Source organism: Physeter macrocephalus, unplaced genomic scaffold, assembly GCF_002837175.3.
Source record: "Physeter macrocephalus isolate SW-GA unplaced genomic scaffold, ASM283717v5 random_377, whole genome shotgun sequence".
Lineage (NCBI taxonomy): Eukaryota > Metazoa > Chordata > Mammalia > Artiodactyla > Physeteridae > Physeter > Physeter macrocephalus.
The window spans coordinates 29,380-48,167 of record NW_021145663.1 but is presented as its reverse complement, the minus strand read 5'-3'; the positions used below and the strand labels follow the sequence as shown (position 1 = coordinate 48,167).

Genomic DNA, 18,788 nt, shown 5'->3' with positions numbered 1-18,788 from the left:
ACCAGAAGCAAAGGGAACTACAATCCTGCCGTCCATGGGACCATAAACACAGAAAGTCAGACAAAGTGAGATGGCAGAGGAATACGTTCCAGACGAAGGAACAAGATAAAACCCCAGAAGAACAGCTAAGTGAAATGGAGAGAGGCACTCTACCTGAAAAAAATTCAGAGTAATGATAGTAAAGATGATACAAGATCTCAGAAAAATAATGGAGGCACAGACAGAGAAGATACAAGAAATATTTAACAAAGAGCTAGAAGGTTTAAAGAACAAACAAACAGAGCTGAACAATAAAATAACTGAAGTGAAAAATACACTAGAAGGAATCAATAGCAGAGTAAATGAGGCAGAAGAACAGAAAAAAAAAAAAATTGTTAACCCACTATCCCAGAACTGAGCCATCACTTCCACTAACCTTTGTCTCCTGTCCCTGAGGCTGTAATCACTTTCTCAGCTCCCATATCTCTCCCCACGGAGCATGGGAGGGGGAGACAGTGGCAACTGGGGAAGGGAGTGATGTCAGCCATCTGAGTCAGGCGCAGCCAGGATGGTGGCAGTAGAGTCAGCTGCAAACACACACTCCCCCTCTCCGCAGAGACTGACATCCTCTGGTATTTACCTGGTGCTCTGCGCCAGGCTTTGTGCCGGGAGCTGATAACAGCTGCTCAGGCAGCCCAGGGCCCACTCTAACCGTTATTGCTTGGAGATAGTCTCACCAGTCCCAGCCCAGATAGCATGGAGCCACACTGTGCCTCCTCCAGTCCAACTCTCCACTCATCTTTATACAGGACACCCAAACTCAGACCTTCTTAGTGTAGGCGGCGTGGTTCCTTCCCCACTTCTGCTACTTGGACCAAGGGCTTCCATCTCTGAGACCTTCCCCTGTCCAGGGGCTCTCCCTGCACAGGACACAAGGACAGAGGGGACAGAGTGCTGCTGCAGCTATGGAAAGGATGAGGGGACACAGCCTATGGCATCAACCAGGCACGCAACATGAGTCAGGCTGAGTGATAGGAAAGACGCAGAGGTGAAGAAAACAGCCTGTGCCCTTGAGTGAGCCTCATCCAGGGCAGGGCTTTCTCATCTAGTAGGAATAATTATTATAGTCAGCATTTATTGAGCACTTACTATAGGGCAGACACTTTCCATGCAATAAAGCATCCAATCCCCACGCTGGGGATGGTCCGTTTGCATGCTTTCTGCCCCAGATCCATTCCCTGACCTCGTGGACCCCTGCAGGCTGCTCCCTGCCTCTCTGGCTTCCGGAGGAGGGGGTTGGCCGAGGACGGGACACTAGCAGGAGACCTGAGAGAGAGGTGGGTATTTCCTCCTGGCCCCCTCCCTGCTCCAGAGGTGGCTGCCTTCCTCTATGATTACAGCTTCTTCCCATCCCCGCACCTCTATCACCCAGTCAGTCATCCATTCTTCCTCTTGTCTCTTCAGCTCTACTCAGAGCCACCACCTCGTCCTGATTTTCCTGGGACTGTCCTGCTTTAGCACTGAGAGTCCCACACCCCAGAAAACCCCTGGGCCCTAGACAAACCAATGGTTGGCCATCCCTGCTCAGGGGGAGTGGGGGGATGGGGGGGTGGCAATGGCTTCCCACAACTGCCAGCCTCTGGCCTCTCCATCCTCTGTTTGTGCCCTTAGCCACATCCACACCTCTGTAAGGAATCCTTTCATTAAAGTCCATTTAGTTGAACTATCTTGGGTAAATCGGTTTCCTTCTGAGACCCTGAATGGTCCCATCCCCACACAGCCCTGTGAGGTAGGTATTATTATTACTAATGTCTTTTCACAGGTGAGGAAACTGCGGCACAGAGAGGTCAAGTACTTGGTCAAAGTCACACCACCAGTAAATATCAGAGCCAGGATTCAAGCCCAGGAATTCTAGCTCCAGGGCCATGTGCTTACCCACTCATGTCTCCCTCATAGAAGGCAAAGGCTGAAAAGATCCTTCTTAGATACTTTTTATGGAGAGAACTGTGGGTGTGAGGAAAGGGCTGGCCTCCCCATAAAGCAGAGGGCAATGGCGTGACCTCTTGCAGGCCATGGAGTTGGGAGTTGAACAGGTGGAGACAGGGAAGAGGGGAGGAGCAGTGCAGGAGCTGATGGGCTGCTGGAGGTTGAGAAGGTGACCCTCCCGCCCTCTTGGCACCTGGCCCTGATGCCCACACTCCTGGCTTCCTGCAGAGCTTCCTGCAGAAGAGGGAAGGTGAAGAGGTTTCCAGGGTCATGTTCAGACAGGCCCAGAGATAGGATGAGCGCCAAGGGGAAGGGGGGATGGGGCATAGTTCCAGTCCCAAGCACCCATCAAGCCCCCAGGCACAAGCTGAGCTGCTGATACCCATCCAGGGTGCAGGAGAAGAGCCTGCCCAGAGGTCCCAGGCTAATAGGAAATCTGCGTTCCAGACCAGAACCGGACAGAAACAGAGCCAAGAACAGCAACGGGTGCAGCCAGGCTGTGCCAGGGACAAGAAGGGTCTCGTGCATTCAGACATGGAGAATTGGGGAGGGTTTCCAGGTGGGAGGAAAACTGGTGCAGACTTGGGAAGAAGGAGGAACAGGGATGAATGGGGCTGTCCTGGGTCAGGAGTAGAGCCTATTGTAGGCAGTTAAGCAGGGAGCAAGATACAAGAGATACTAAAACATCAGTGGGGATGGAGGAGATGGAGGGCATCCCAGGGAGCATAGTGGAGGGTTGGAAAGAATCCCTTGATGAGCTGATTGGGGCGAGGAGTGAGATGTCCACAGGACCTACCCAAACAACCACGGATATTCCATAAATTGCCTCCCGAGGAGAGTCAGCTGGGTAGCTGCATAGCTTTTGTTTTGCTGGGTGAGCTGTGCAATCCTGGGGCAGAGCTGAATTGCTGGAAGGAGTGGCAGAGAAGCTGCACATTGCCAAAAGGAACGTTCATCTCTGTCCTGCGGCCTGTCCTCTAAATGCCCTTTCAACACATATTTAAGGCTATGGCTTAGCATCACTGCTGAATTATTAACCTGCCCAGGAGAAGGGCCAGGTTAAAGCTCAGAGGTGAGAGAAGGGGGTGAGGTGACAAGACCCAGGTTTGCCACCCTGGGTAGAGCTGGAGCCAGCGCATCACTGGGAGGGGACTGGAAGAATGGACAGAACACAGAGGACCTCGGCACAAATCCCCATCTCCCAACCCAGGGTATCTGAATTAGCTGTCAAAGGCCAGCCTCTGGCCCTGGAAACCAAGGGCTCCAAGAAGGAAGGTCTGGCTCTCACGAATGGGAGGGGTTATGCAGGCGACACCAGGAACAGAAAGGGTGAGAAAGACACATTAGGAGGGCACAATGGGTCTGATCTTGTTTGCCAGAGTAGCCCTAGTCCTGGCACTCAATAAAATTTATGGGAGGGAGGGAGTGGGGGAGGGAGAGGGAGAGAGAAAAGAAGACCCACTACCAGCAGAACTGGGTGCTGCTTTATTTCACAGGAAATAAATGGACAGAAATACGGAAATGGAAGCCCATTTCTTCAGAGGCTACTGAAGAGGGCAAGGATGGTGTCCCTTGGTTCCAGGCCTCAGGCTCTGGTCAGTGGGCCTCAGGCCTCTCCCTTGGGATGCGGATGCAGTCTGGCCAAGCCCAACCAGGAGTTTTCCTAGCTCGGTCGAAGGCTGTGGAGAGAGGAGAGGACAAGCCTGGCTGGCTGGAGGCTTGGCGCTGTGCTCCTTGGTTAGTGTGGGCAGCAGACGAATGAGACGCAAATCAGTACGCGGAAAAAGGCCAGACTGGGCAAGCATTCAGAACAGCAGCCAGGGCCCGACTGACTTCTGCAGAGTCCCCTGTGGGCTGGCTCGGGCTGTGGGCAGTGGACACAGAGCTGGCCATGCAGGGATGGGAGTGATAAGAGTGGGAGAGGAGCTGAGAGGGCTCAGGAAGGCGGGAGGGCGGGAGGAGGAAATGGCCTCCGGGTAACTCAGTATGTGATGGACGTCTTCAGACTTGACTCGACCGTCTTCTTCAGGATGATGTGGCAGGTGGAGCTGGAGCCAGAGCCGGACACAGAGCAAGAGCCCAAAACGGGGCCCTGCCCAGAGCCCAGGATGACGTTGGAGTCACCACCGGTCACGATGCTGGAGCAGCTGGACCCAAAGCTGCCATTCCCGCCTCCGAGTCCACAAGTGCCCACCAGGCCACCATCTGCTCCTCCAGACACGATGGTGCCGCCTTCCCCAACGGCTGCCAAGAAAGGCACCAGGGTCACAGCAGAGCCCTCGATTCCCCATGGGGCCCCTCTCCCAAAGTCCCCTGATACTCACAGATAGTGACCTGACTGGCGCACTCCCCAGACGTCCTGCGGGAAAAAGGACAAGAGGAAGAAATGCTAAGAAGGGCTGCAGAGACTATGTTCCCAGGTGCTTTTAAGCCTCTTAGAGCAGCTCACCACCCTCTGAGCAGATAAAATCCCCAGTCCCCAATTTTAAATCCCTCCCAGCAGAATGGGTGGCCCTTGGTGGCTCACAGTGTCAAGAAATCTCTCCATCCTAGGGACTTGCCTGGTGGCGCAGTGGTTGAGAATCTGCTTGCCAATGCAGGGGACACAGGTTCGAGCCCTGGTCCGGGAAGATCCCACATGCCGCAGAGCAACTGAGCCCGTGCGCCACAACTACTGAGCCCACATGCCACAACTACTGAAGCCCGCGCGCCTAGAGCCCGTGCTCCGCAACAAGAGAAGCCACCGTAATGAGAAGCCCGTGCACCGCAACAAAGAGTAGCCCCCGCTCGCCACAACTAGAGAAAGCCCATGTGCAGAAATGGAGACCCAACGCAGCCAAAAATTAATAAATAAATAAATTTATTTTTTAAAAAGAGAAAGAAAGAAAGAAATCTCTCAGCATCCTGTGTTGGCCTTGCATCCCCCCACCCCCACCTCCGTCACACATCCTCAGGGCCCTCTGACCAGCCCCACCTGCTCTCCTCGCCCTCCAGCAGCCTGCGGTAGGTGGCGATCTCCACATCCAAGGAGAGCTTCGAGCTCATCAGCTCCTGGTACTCGCGCAACAGCCGCGCCATGTCCTGCTTGGCGGTTCTCAGAGCGGCCTCCAGCTCGGCCAGCTTGGTCTGAGCATCCTTGAGGGCCAGCTCCCCACGATGCTCGGCATGGGTGATGGCAGCCTGCAGGTTGGCATTCTAGAGAGGGGTAGAAATAAGGGAGGAAGTGGCTGTAAGCCCGACACAGACTTCCAAAGCACCTACTGTGGATATAACTTAAAGGCTGAGATGGACCATAATCTCATGAGCTCAAAATTATTCCCGGCCATGTCCAGCTCTTCTCTTTCTAAAAGAGAGTATTGCCTCTTCTGCTTCTTTAACCCCCAGAGTGGGTTAAGTAGCATCTCAAAAACATCAAGTCCATCAAGAGCTTCAGAAAATAATCTTATTTGGAGATAGGGTCTTTGCAGATGTAATTCGTTAAGGATCTCAAGATGCTATCACACTGTATTTAGGGTGAGCCCCATATCCAGTGACTGGTGTCCAAGAAAAAGATGAGACAGACACTGAGATGACGCTGTGTGAAGATGGAGGCAGGAATGGGGGTGATGCACCACCAGACGAGGAATGCCAAGGAACTTCCGGAGCCACCAGAGGCCAGGAAGAGGTGAGAAAGGATTCCCCCGGCTCCTTCAGAGTGAGTGTGGCTGCCCGCACCTGAGTTCAGACTTCTAACCTCCAGAACTGCCAGAATAGATTTCTGCTCTCTCAAGCCGCCAAGTTTGTGATGCTTTGTATGGCAGCCACAGGAAATGAATCCAGCTCCTTCTCCACTTTCTCCCATGATCTTCCCTCATTTCTTCCCACCCTGTCGACCCTCAGCACCTTCCCTGCAGTACTTTCTCTCTCCTAAGGTACTTAAAGCTCTTCCTGTCCTGTACGGGTCATTATCTACAAGTCTCATCTTGAGGGCCATGTGTCCTTGAGGCTTTTGGAACAGCCCCATTTCAAATAGTTTATCCTGATGCCGTCAGAGTCTCATGGGCCTCAGTTTGGGGTCTGAAAAACATTCTCTGTGCTCACCTCTCCAATCCGCAAGAAAACTCCTAGAGGAAGGACAGCATCCCTGTCCAATCAGCCATCTAGCTGATTTTCCCTCACGTTCGGTTCAGGAAAGAAGGCATTCCCTAAAGGCTCTCTTTCACTTACCACAAAGCACCCCCATGGATGAGGAACATGGTCTCCATTCTACAGGGGAAGAAACTGAGGCTCGGAAAGGAGGTGAGTGGCGGAGCTGAGACCCTAACCCAGAACAGCTGAGGTCCAGTCCACCGCTCTTACTGTAGCCTCAGTTCATCAGACTTGTGCATGAAAAGGAGGCGTGAGAGGGGGCTGTGACCCCAAGAAGGATTCTCCCAGGAAAGGCACCTTGCTATGCAGGGGGGACTGTGTTTCCCAGACATGGGGACATGGTGACCCTCCTAAGTGCTGGCCACTGGTCTCTGAGACTCCACGCACTTCATTGTCACCTGGCTGGACTTAGTTGAGAAAGCAGGTTTCTTGGCTCTACCTTTAGAGACTCAGATTTCCTCTCTCTGGTGGGAAGCCCAGGAATCTGTATCTTATCAGACACCCCAGAGAACCCCAAAACTTCCAGAGCAAAAAGTCCAAATTTATGGGCAAAACACCGCGGCAGCAAATTGAGTAATAGGACCTGGTCACCCTCACCTTAGGTCCTTCCTCACACTCCGAAGGAGAGCAGGTCAGGCTGGCTGGAGACTGAGTCTGGCCTTTGAATGGTCTGTGCTCCAAGAAGCACAGACCCTGCCTGCATGTGGACAGGCCACCCATGGCTTGGGAGTCAGGCTGAAGTGCTTGAGGAAACCGCCAGACTCTGTGGTCTCAGCTCTCAACCCTCTGTTGATCCCAGAAAAACGATGCTTTGGGCTTGGGGAAAGTGAGAGCAAAGACACTTGAGAACTTAAGAATCTGTAATCCTCACATCTAGAAGCAAGGTCTCCAGGAGGATCAGGAAACCACCTCCCTGCCCTTGCCAACCTCTCACTCCACCTCTCCCAGCTCCTCACACCAACAGCATCACCTGACCCTAAGGGGACCTCGGCGCCCCACCGTCCTGCCCATGTCCCCAGCTCCCCGAGATCCTGGTTCTCTCCCTCCCTAACACGGGACCAGGAAATTCAGCGTGTGGTCTTAGAGTCCTTACTGGGCTTGACGAGTAAGCATCAAAAGAAGAGATAAGAAAAGAGATGAATTAACCCTCTCCCCAAGGAGCTGAAAGCAAGGCATGCATGTAGACACGGAATGCAGCGTGAGGGCTGGGGCCAGGGTTGTCAGTGCAGAGCCCATGCAGCTAGAATTCCCAGGAGGAGAGCTGAACGCCTCTGAAATAGGGCTTAAAGTTCTCTCCACCCCAAATTAGCCAAACCTCCAACCAGTTATAAAAGTTTCACACAAACCCAGCAGTGACCCTGGCACAAAGGTGGTAAGACAGAGGGCTTGGGGGCTCTGGTACCCTCACCTGCTTTTTGAGGTTCTCAGTCTGACTCTGCAGCTTCTGAATTGCCTGCTGCAGCTGAGTGATCTGGACTTTGGTCCCCTTCATTTGGTCCCCGTGAAGCTGGGCAGACACCTGAAGCTCCCGGTACTGATGGGGGATGGGGTGACACCGTCAGTGGAGAGGACCCTCACCTTTGACCCCAAGACCACGAGGAACACCATGGCCCCGGTTCTCTGCCTCCTCACATCCTCATTTGGGATGCGGGTTAAAACGCTTGGAAAACCAGGACACGGTGGGATGTGGTTGCGGAAGTCTGGGCTCATCTCCCACAGTTTCCCTGCATTGCCTCCCTCCTGGAGAGGGGAAACATGGTGCCCACCCAGCCCTGGTGCTTCAGAGAGGTTATCAGAACTGCCCAACGGGACCAAGGTGGATGACCACGCTGGGGGAGCAGGCAGGGAGACCCAGCCTTTTCCAGCATGGTGCTTGTCCCCCGGCCCTGGCACCTTGGTCTGGTACAGCATCTCGGCCTCGGCTTTGCTGGTCCCGGCGATCTCCTCATACCGGGCACGGACCTCGGCGATGAGGTCTCTGAAGTCCAGGCGGCGGTTGTTTTCCATGGACAACACCACAGACATGCCGCTGGCTTGGGTCTGCAGCTGGCCCAGCTCCTGTGGGGAAGACTGACTCAGTGTCCATTGGCCCCCCGGCTCCCTTTCCCCTTGCAGCCCCGGGCAGGTGGGCAGAGTGCCCTCTTCCTTCGGAGGCAGCCCTCCTTCGCGCCGGGTGGCAATGAGCACACCCTGCCCTCCGCGGGGCTGTGTCCTTATCTGGAATTGAGGGCTGTCCAACGACTCGTGGACGTTAAAGGAACGTGTCCGGCAGGGTCTGAAATCACCTGGTCCCCATCACTCCCCTGACCTCCTATCACATCCTGTCTCATTCCCATTGCTCCAGTCACAGCGGCCTCCTTGCATTTCCTCAAAGACACCAGCACCCTCTGCCTGGAATCCCAGATTCCCCACTGTATGTCTGTCTTCCTCACTTCCTTCAGATCTTGGCTCAGATTTTGTCTTCTAAATAAGGCCATGCCAACCACCCTATTTGAAATTGCCACCTGCCCAACCCCCCTGCCACATTCCCAATCCTCCTTTCCCTGTTCTAATTTTCCTTATTCCCATAGTATTTATCACTTTCTAACATACTTGGTAATTTATTTATTTACTAGGTCTAGTGTTTATTGTCTGTCTCCCAATAGAAAGCAAGCTTCGTGATTTTTGTCTGGTTGTTCACTGGTGTATCCCCAATACCTAGCAATTCACATGGTAAATTCTCAGTAACTGTTTATCAAAGGACTGAATGACCGGCATCTAATTCACTCTAACCAGGCTTCACCTCCCAGCCGCTCCCACTATCGCCACAGGAGCCTGCCCACCCTGTCCCCTTCCCTCCCGTCCACCTGCCCCTGGCAGACCATCACTTCTGCCCCTAGTGATCCGCACTTCTTCATACAGATGCCTCAAGAAGCAGATGTACTCATTCAGAGCCTCCATCTTGCCTTCCAACTCCATCTTGCTCGAGAGAACCCCGTCCACATCCTGGGGGCAGGAAGATAAAAGCCATATACCACCATTCCCTCTTTGGGGGTCCCACTCTGACCCAGGGGTTCTGTTCACACACTGCCCAACACCCACCCCATGGCCATCTCCAGCTCCCATTCCTTCCTCCTCCAGCCCCGCCCTGCCCTGCTCTCTCTTTTGCCTGACACTGACCCACACCACCTTCAGGAAGCCTTCCCGGATTCATCCCAACCAGTTCTGTTTCTTCCGCTCCCTCCCCACCCTCTCCCACAGTGACACCCAGAGCTCATCACATAGTCCCTCAGTAGGATCTTGTCCTGGGGTCCCCCTGTGTCTACGTAGATGTCCCATTTCCTCAGAGGGTCCCTATAGGCAGTGTGACAGCATGTCGTGCATGAGGATCTCCCACCTGCTGCCCTCCCAGCCCAGGACTGGGCTCTGTGCACGGTGGATGCTCGGGGTTTGGGTAGAGCAGCTGACCCCACCCTCACCTTTTTGAGGACCACGAAGTCTTTCTCCACTGTGGTACGCTTGTGGGCCTCCCGCTCATACCTGCCACGTAAGTACAGAAAGACGCTGCCTGGAGTGCCGGCATCAGAGCCCAGGCCCTTCTTCAAGTACAACCTCCCTGAAAAGGCCGCTCTGCTTTAGATGCTCCAAAGCAGGACACACCACCAGCCTGCTTCTCTACTCTTCCATCAGGAAGTTTTGTCATGTCTTATGTCCCTCTTCACTCTTTCAGCCCAGGTCCACTTGTGATATCAGGTGACTTTGCTTCATGTTTATAAGGCACATTCAAACACTCTTCTCACTTACCACTCACAATCATCATCTGAAGCAGGCATTTTGGATTTTATCAGAGAGATTACAAGATGTGCCCAAGTCCTAGATAATTAGGTGGCCCAAGCAGATCTAAAACACAGGTCTCCTGGCCCCAATCTTTCCAGGACCTTCCACCCGGGTCCTGGAGCAATCCTGCCAATGGTTCTGGAAGGTAAGAAAGGCAAGTGGCATTTTCCCAGTCTACAGATATGGAAACTGAGGCTGGGAAAGGTAAGATGCCTTGCCCAAGGCCACACAGCTATTCTTTGTTCACAGTCACCAAACCCAAGCCTCCTGTTGGTCCAGGGCTCTCTCCATACCACCAGGTGACCTGGTGGGGAACCCAGAACCACAGGCTACCTGCGAATCATGCCACAGGCCTGGGGGTGGTCCCACTAATGAATTCTCTTCCACCTCTGAGACCAGAGAATGTCTGAGTCACTTTAACCCACAGCCTGCTCAACAGGAATTTCTCAAGAAAAAAACCCACATAGGCATTGTTTAATAAGCCCCTCCCAGCCTTGACCAGAAACGTGGCCCTCGTAACTGGGGCCTGCTAGAATCGAGGCTCTCCAGTCCTGGGTATCAGGGGCTGTGGGACCACTTACTTGCAGCAGGTGGGGCCCCCCTGAGAATCAGAGGGAATGGGGATGCGGAGGGGCTAGAGGGGAGGCCGGTCATGTGACCCTGGGAGCTCAGCAGTGGGATACCCTGTGGCTGACATCATGATTCAAGCCCTCCCAGCCCCCATCCAGGGCCCATGGGGATGCTGCGCTTTGCCTACTTGGCTTTATACTCCTCCTGCTGGTCCTGGCAGGACTTCAGCTCGGCCTCCAGAGACCCTCGTTCTCTCTGCAGCTGCTCCAGCTGTTTCCTGAGCTGGACCAGATAGGCCTCGAAGAAAGACTGCAGGGCCTGGGGACTGTCGCTCAACTCCTGCTGCTGCAGCAAGTCCCACTTGGTCTCCAGGACCTTGTTCTGCTGCTCCAGGAACCGCACCTACAGCACAAACAGCGGGTCCCTGAGGCAAGCTCCTGCCAGACTCCCTGGGCACAGCCTCTGGGAAATAAAGCCTCAGCAACCCTCTAGCCAGCCCGGAGCCTTTTAGGCCTTTGACAAATATTTTCCAACACACTAAATGAATTATAATGACATTTTTATAAAGGGAATTTCAAAAGACTAATTAAACAGAGCCTCAGCATAACCAGAGAGACTCCAGTTAGACCACAGGAGGGACTTCCTTGCTGCAGAAGTGATTAGAAAACTAGTAGGAGACCAGACTTCCCCATTCCCGAGTCCATCGAGAACAGTTCCTCGAGGGAAGCACAGAGACAGGGGCTTAGATGAGTTGACCCTCACCTTGTCAATGAAAGAAGCAAACTGGTTGTTGAGGGTTCTGATCAGTTGGGTCTCCTGAGTCTGAACCACCTGGAACTGGGGGTCGATCTCAATCTTCAGTGGGGTCAGCAGATTCTGGTTGATGGCCACTTCCTGGATGCCTCCCGGAAGGCACGGGGAAAGCCCAGGCCCACCGATCCCCTCCCTATACCGCACCCCTAGCCTTCCCCTTGAACCCCAGGCCCTCCCACGAGACCCTCCTCGGCACCCCCCAAAGGAACTGAGGCTCCTGCTGCTGAAGTTGACCCTGCCTCGGCCCCCCGAGCGAGCAGAACAGGCTGAGCGAGCACTGTAGCCCCTCTGGGCCCGGCAGGGAGAGAGAGACATGGCAGAGCCTGAAGGTCTCACAGCTACAGACAGAGGATCGTCAAGGTGTGTGTGTTCCTGCCCTGAGGCCCCGGCACGGCACAAGACTTTTATCTCCTCCCGTGCCTGGGCTGGGCCTTGGGGAGCAAGATGCTCTTGGCCTGAGTGTGTCTGTCACTGACTCCAGCTGGCCTCTTCTGACACGCCTGGGGAATAGTACAGAGCCCGAGGAAGAGACCCAGAGCCTGTCCTCAGAGCTCCCAGGCTATAGGAGGGATGGGCACATTCTGAAGACCAGGAAGTAGCCAGAGACCTGGACTTCAGTGCTGGGGGATGGGGAGAGATGGCCCTGAGCAAACTTCCTGAGGGTCATTCAAGGAAGGCTTCCTGGAGGAGGAGATGGGAAAGAAGGGAGGCACATTCAAAGGGAAAAGAAGATGGAGGGGGTTCAGATGGAGCCCTTGAGTGCCCTGCAGATGCCGGACAGAGGAGTGCAGCTTCTCGAGGGAGGATCTACATTTGAGAGTAGGAGGAGGAAGGCACTTTGCAGCACAGGAGAAGCCAGGAGGTTAATAGAGGTGTTATTGTCATCGTTAGCTAAAAGACACTGCAGGATTTGGAAATGAATCAGAAAAACAAGGTACCCAAGTCCCTCCTCTTGCCCAACCCAGCAATCATCCATGAGGCGCCACCCCACTCAAACCAGGCATCTCCACCCGGGGTGGCAGCGAATGGAGCATTTCTAAGCCCAGCCTGTGTCCCTTCCACAAACACACAGCACTAGGCACATCCACCTGGGTCCAGCACTGTGTCTGCCAAGTTACACATCAGAGGATCCCAGGCTCTGAAATAAAATGTACATTTAGAAACATACCTTCCCTGGGGACTGGGAGCAAAAACAGGAGTTTTGAGGCTCCTTGCAGGATAGATTCCGTCTCTGCCCTGAGAGTCTGCTAATTGGAGGAGCCCCAAGGTTCATCATTCAGCAAGCCTCCCACCCGGTGGAGGACCCGTGATGGGAGGCATCCAGCCAACTCCACTGCTGCCCTCCCACTGCTGGCAAGGAGGGCTGGCATCTCTGATTTTCAGAAATTTCCAAAAATGTCTTCTTTACAAGGCGGGAGGGCTATTTCTCCCTGTCCCTCCCCCGCTTTCTTAGAGCCTGATGCACCCTGAAGCTGGGATACTGGGCCTTTGATAATGCAACTCAAAGCCAGGACAAACAGAGACTCAGCATAATAAACACTCAAGAGATGTGCTATGAGGAAGTCAGTCCCAGCAATGCAAACAATCCCATAGATGTTCCACCCCCGGGACCAGACAATGGTGAGCGTGTCTCCCCTCCCTCCAGAGGATTAGAAACGCCATCTGGCAGACAGCACCCCAGAAGGAAACTGAATGACAGATGACCTCAAGAGGAAGAAGAGGTCAGGCCTTCTGTGGGGAAAACAAAGGAGATCAAGGGACTGAAGGCTCAGGTGAGGAAGAGAAGAGGAGAAAAACGATCCAAGCAGAGACTCAGGGACACAGAGGAGAGAGGAGGCAGCGTGGAGCAGCCTCAGAGTCTAGAAGGAGAATCTGGGAAGTGGGTTGAATGCCACTGAGGACCCACCTCCAAACCCTACTCCCTGAGGACCATTTTGCAGAGACAAGGAGGGCCGGGTGCCTTCCTCCCACAAACATTCTTAAGAAAGATCTCCGTGGGCTGGACTCTACCACCCCTTCCCACTGGTACTGAGGGTGAAAGGGCAGAGGTCACGCTTGGAACGGGGCCTGATGTACCTCCCTGGAACTTCCCCATGTTTGTAATATTATAGAATATTAGAGCCAGAGAGCTTCAAGGTCCTCTGGTACAATGCCCTCGTTTTACACTTAAGGACTCTGAGGACCCATAGGGTGTAGCGCAGGGTGCAAAGACTGTGCAGCCTTGAGTAACCTAAGAGATTGCACCAGATGACCGCGAAGCCTACTTTGACCTGTCACTCTGTGGTTTGAGTGACTTGCTCAAGGCCACCTACACAGCTGATCAGGCTGGAGCCAGGGCTCCCACCCAGCTCAGACCACTGCCCCACAGAGCAACCCCCTAAACAAACCTTTGATCATGACTCCACAATGTCTGCCTGGTCCACCCCTCCATCGAGCTCAGGGTCTGGCTTACGCTAGGCATCCAAAGTACTTGTTTAAGAGATGAATTCTTATCCATGACAGTTACACCCAGGGTCCTTCATGAATCCCCGTGAGTTCTCAAACACGGCTGTAACACGTTTTCCCCTATTTAAAAAAAATCATGCTATGATGGAGAGAATGAAAAAATGGCTTGGAGATTTGAATGCTAGGCCCCTCAGAGGCTGAGCGGTACACACAAAAGTACACAAAGGGATCCCAATCATGCAGCAGGAAAAGTACAAATGGCTGGAATCGTGAACTTAACGTTAAACCCAGCGTGCAAAGGTTCTAGTGGGTTTTATCTATTGGGTTAAATCCCCTGTTCCAGGTCAACCATCCTCAGCCACAGGGGTCCCCATGCCCGGAACACGGACCAGTAGCAGTCCATGGCCTGTTAGGAACCAGGCCATGAACCGCTACTTGTCCACAGCAGGTACACAGTAGGAGGTGAGCAGCGGGGCAAGCAAGTGAAGCTTCATCTGTATTTACAGTCGGTCCCATGGCTCGAATTACCGCCTGAGCTCCGCCTCCTGTCAGGTCAGCAGCGGCATTAGATTCTCATAGGAGCACGAACCCTACCGTGAACTGCGCAAGCGAGGGATCTAGGTTGCGCGCTCCTAATGAGAATCTAAAGCCTGATGATCTGAGGTGGAGCTGAGGCGGTGATGCTAGCGCTGCGGAGCGGCTGCGAAAACAGATTATCATTAGCAGAGAGGTTTTTGGTTTTTTTGTTTTTTTTGCGTTACGCGGGCCTCTCACTGCTGTGGCCTCTCCCGCCGCGGATCACAGGCTCCAGACGCGCAGGCTCCACGGCATGTGGTCCGGGATCCTCCCGGACCGGAGCACGAACCCGTGTCCCCTAGCAGAGACGTTTGACTGCACAGAGACCATAATAAATCAATTGCTTGCAGACTCATATCGAAACCCTATCAGTGAGTGGCAAGTGACAATTAAGCTGCAACTTACAGAGTAAACTGGATATAAGCAACACACTCTGGGTGTCACTGTCTCCCATCACCCCCAGACGGGACCATCTAGTTGCAGGAAAACAAGCTCAGGGCTCCCACTGACTCCGCATTATGGTGAATTGTATAATTATTTCATTATATATGACAATGTAATAATAACAGAAATAAAGTGCACAATAAATGTAATGCGCTTGAATCATCCTGAAACCATCCCCTGTCCCCATCCGTGGAAAAATTGTGTTCCATGAAACGGGTCCCTGGTGCCAAAAAGTTGGGGGCTACTGCTCAACCACACCTCGTGCTCTACAATCCCTGCCCACCCCAGTCCTGCCTTCGAGAATGCCCTGGCCAGTGCAGCTTATTGTAGCTCCCCAGCAGCCCCTTCTCTTACTGCTCCACCCTGAGTTCACCCCTGGCCACAGCTACAACTCCTCAATCTCTTTCTCTCTAATTGCCCTCAAGCCTGTTCTGCTTGTGAAGTGGATTTTTTGACCCCATAGCCATTTATTCACATTTATTTATTGACTCAACAAGATATGATTGAGCACCTTCTATGTGCCTGGGCCTATGCTGAGAGTTAGGAATTTAGCAGAGAACAAGGCCCAGCCCCTGCACCAAGAAAGCTTAGAGTCTAGTAGAGAAACAGACACAGAACAGGTAATTAGATAAGTATTTGATTGCAATTATGATAAGGAGAGAAAAGTACAGGGCATGAAAGAGGCCTAATCTAGTTTATCCCCTAATTTATTCTCGAACATGCCAGGAACACTCCTGCCTCAGGGCCTTTGCACTTGCTGTTCCCTCTTCCTGGAATGCTCCTTCCCAGATCCCTGTATAGCTACAAGGCACTTTCTCTGGTTGTCCTAAACCAAAAGTGCAACACTGAGGCCATCCTTCATCTGACACTTCTTACCCCCTTCCCTGCTTTATCTCTTTCCATTTAGCACTTAGCGCTTCCTAACATACCGTATATTTCACTTACTCATTTTGTTTGTCAATCTTCCTGCACTAGAATATCATTTCCTCGAAGGTAGGGATTTGGTCTCTTTGCTCACTTCTGTAACCTCTGCACTTAGAACACTGCCTGACATACAGTAGGTGCTCAGTAAATACTTGTTAAATGAATGATTCCCCATTCAATTTCATCTTGTTGATTTCCTTCCATCTTTTAACCTCTGGATATCCTTGTGAATCTCAACTCTGTTCTCCAAAGCACTGATCACTCCCCATCTCACTCCCTCACAAGGTTGGGAACAAGCAAACATGGTGGTGTGTGTGTGTGTGTGTATTTGTGTGTGTGTGTGTGTGTGTGTGTGTGTGTGTGTGTGTGTGATTGAGCTCCTGCTGTGGGCTGAGCACTGAGCTAAATGATACAGGAGACATAAGGTGGATAAGGCGCCATTCCCCATCCTGAAAGAACATGTAGTCCCATGGAGAATACACATATGAACACAGAATGGGGAAAAGATCTGAGAAAGAGTGCACTGGGTTGCAAGTGGGCATGTTGGTGTAATAGTGAGGGATTCCTCTTTTTACCTGGACCCTTCTCTTGTCCTTGGAGGAAAACAAGGACAGAGCCTTGTGGCATGCCACTAGAAACCCTTCCTCTGCAGTTTTACATCCTCCCAGTGTATGTCCTTTGGATGCTATGCTCGGCTGTTTGGGAATCTACCCACCTGTACTTTTATCTAAGAACTTTACATATGGTGAGCATTTGATCCTAACAACCCTATGAAGTAGGTACTATGATTATCACCACCTTACAGAGGGAACAAATAATTTTCCCAAGGCCACACAGCTAGTAAGCGGCAGAGCCAGGATTTGAACAGAGATAGTTGGACTCCAGAGTCTTCGCACTTAACCACCTCACTGTGCTCCTCTCAGAGACCTGGGAATGTCAGTATTGAAGGACACCTTAACCAACTGAAGCCCAGAGAGGTAGAATGACTTGCCCGAGGTCACACAGCAGATCCAAAAGTGAAACTCATTCCTCAACATTCATCCATGATCAACACTAATTAAGCACTACCAGGTGCCAGTCACCATGCCAGCCCAGGTTAAACAAAATTTAATGAAAGTCCCTGCCTTCGAGGTGTTTGCAGTCTGGAAGGGGAGTGGGAGAGAAGTGGGGAATCTATTTGAAAACCAGTAAGTGCAATAAAGTGTTGGAGTCTCCACTGCAGATGCGTGCACAGGTCTTGTGGTTCTGGCCATCTTCTCGAAGCAGCAGCAACAGGAGTGCTTATTTTGGGCACATCCCAGAGGAACAGAAGTCATCTCCTGGGGCAAGATGAGGCGGGGCTACCCACACCCATTCGGGTCTTCCTAGCTTTCGCAGGGCAACGAAGGGGTTGGTTAGTGTCCTGTCCTGTTTGAGGGGAACTGGACAGAAAAGGCTCAAGTGTCTCGTGCCTGCCTTTACTCAGCCTCCCCTCCCCCACCACGGACACACCATGACTTCCCCGATCTAGGCACAATGGAACCTTCCCTCAGCTCCGCTTTTGCAGCTGAGAAATACATGCCAAATTCTGATCCAGAATCTCCTGAATCTCCCAGACATCAGCCACTCACGTTCAACCTCCATCATCATGCCATTTTGTAAAGCCAGATGTACTAGTGTATACTTAATATTTTCTTTAAATCAAATCTAAATCAATTCACTTCTTTCTTATCCTGACCCTAAGCCATAATATCCTTGAAAATGTAGCTCTTGCATGCTAGTTCTAATTTTTTTGAATTCTTATTCAAATAAAACATAACTATTAAAATGTAAAACATTCCTCCGTGTGCTGTTGACCTACAGAGAACACAGGTCAACCTCGACCCTATTCGAAGTTTCCCAAAGCCAGTGAGGGCAAGGAGGGAGCAGCACCCGTCAGATGTGGTTGATTTCTATCTCGCCTGTAATTACAGCTGTCTTGGCCTGTCGGGGCAGGAGGGGAGGGAGGAGAAGAAAGGCCTGCCCTTCACTCTTCCCCAGGCCAGGCAGAGCACACTCACACCAGCCTGCTCTGCCCTGGCACCCTCCTGCCTGCTGGGCTGGGGGCGGGTAGCCCCTGCCCTCCTCACTGCACTGGCAATGAAGGAAGGCGCTGCCCATCCAGAGAATGGGCTTATTGTGAGGGAAGGGGTGCCCCAGAGGGGAGCCAAGCTGCTGCCTCCTCAGGCTGCCGTGCCCAGGTAATGAGCCCCCAAAACCCACAGGGAGAGGCCTGGAGAGGAAAGATTTGCAAAGCTTTTCCTGGGAGCTCAGAATTTAAATGTTTGTCTCCAAGTTTCCGGTTGAGGGTGGAAGTGAGGAGGGACAATGCCAAACTCTAACTTTGGAGTAATAACCATTTTCCATGCATAACACACTTTTTAAAATTCTATTGACGCACCCCAATGTTCATTGCAACACTATTTACAATAGCCAAGACACGGAAGCAACCTGGATGTCCATAGACAGATGAATGGATAAAGAAGATATGGTATGTACACACACACACACACACACACACATATACACAATGGAATATTACTCAGCTATAAAAAAAGAATGAAATCATGCCATTTGCAGCAACATGGATGGACCTAGAGATTGTCATACTGAGTGAAGTAAGCCAAACAGAGAAAGCCAAATATCATATGATATCGTTTATATGTGGAATCTAAAAAAAAAAATAAGATACAAATGAATTTATTTACAGAACAGAAATAGACCCACAGACATAGAAAACAAACTTATGGTTACCAAAGGGAACAGTGGGGGAAGGATCAGTTAAGAGTTTGTGATTAACATATACACACTACTATATGTAAAATAGATAACCAGGGAATTCCCTGGCGGTCCAGTGGTTAGGACTCCACATTTTCACCGCTGAGGGCCCAGGTTCAATCCCTGGTCAGCATGACCAAAATAAAATAAAATGAAATAGATAACCAACAAGGACCTACTGTATAGCACAGGGAACTATACTCAATATTTTATAATAAACTATAAGGGAAAAGAATCTGAAAAGAAAAAAAAAAAAAATATATATATATATATATAAAACTGAATCACTGTGTTGTACACCTGAAACTAAC

General features: G+C 51.8%; 1 protein-coding gene across 1 annotated transcript; it reads right to left on the bottom strand.

Annotated features, from left to right (window-relative positions):
• Nucleotides 1-3,946: 3,946 nt before the first annotated feature.
• Nucleotides 3,947-11,607, bottom strand: KRT78 (keratin 78). The gene is made up of 9 exons (XM_007125796.2): nt 11,242-11,607; nt 10,667-10,881; nt 9,552-9,612; nt 8,983-9,078; nt 7,987-8,151; nt 7,502-7,627; nt 4,940-5,160; nt 4,290-4,324; nt 3,947-4,209 (listed from the first exon to the last, which is right to left on the bottom strand). Exons 1-9 carry the CDS (start codon nt 11,605-11,607, stop codon nt 3,947-3,949), a joined length of 1,548 nt encoding a protein of 515 aa, XP_007125858.1.
• Nucleotides 11,608-18,788: the final 7,181 nt, after the last annotated feature.

Coding starts and splice junctions, on each gene's coding strand:
- KRT78 (XM_007125796.2), bottom strand. CDS start 11,607: ATGTCTCTCTCTCCCTGCCGGGCCCAGAGGGGCTACAGTGCTCGCTCA. Junction 10,882..11,241: donor TTGCTTCTTTCATTGACAAG/GTGAGGGTCAAC, acceptor TTTGTGCTGTAG/GTGCGGTTCCTGGAGCAGCA. Junction 9,079..9,551: donor ACTTCGTGGTCCTCAAAAAG/GTGAGGGTGGGG, acceptor TCCTGCCCCCAG/GATGTGGACGGGGTTCTCTC.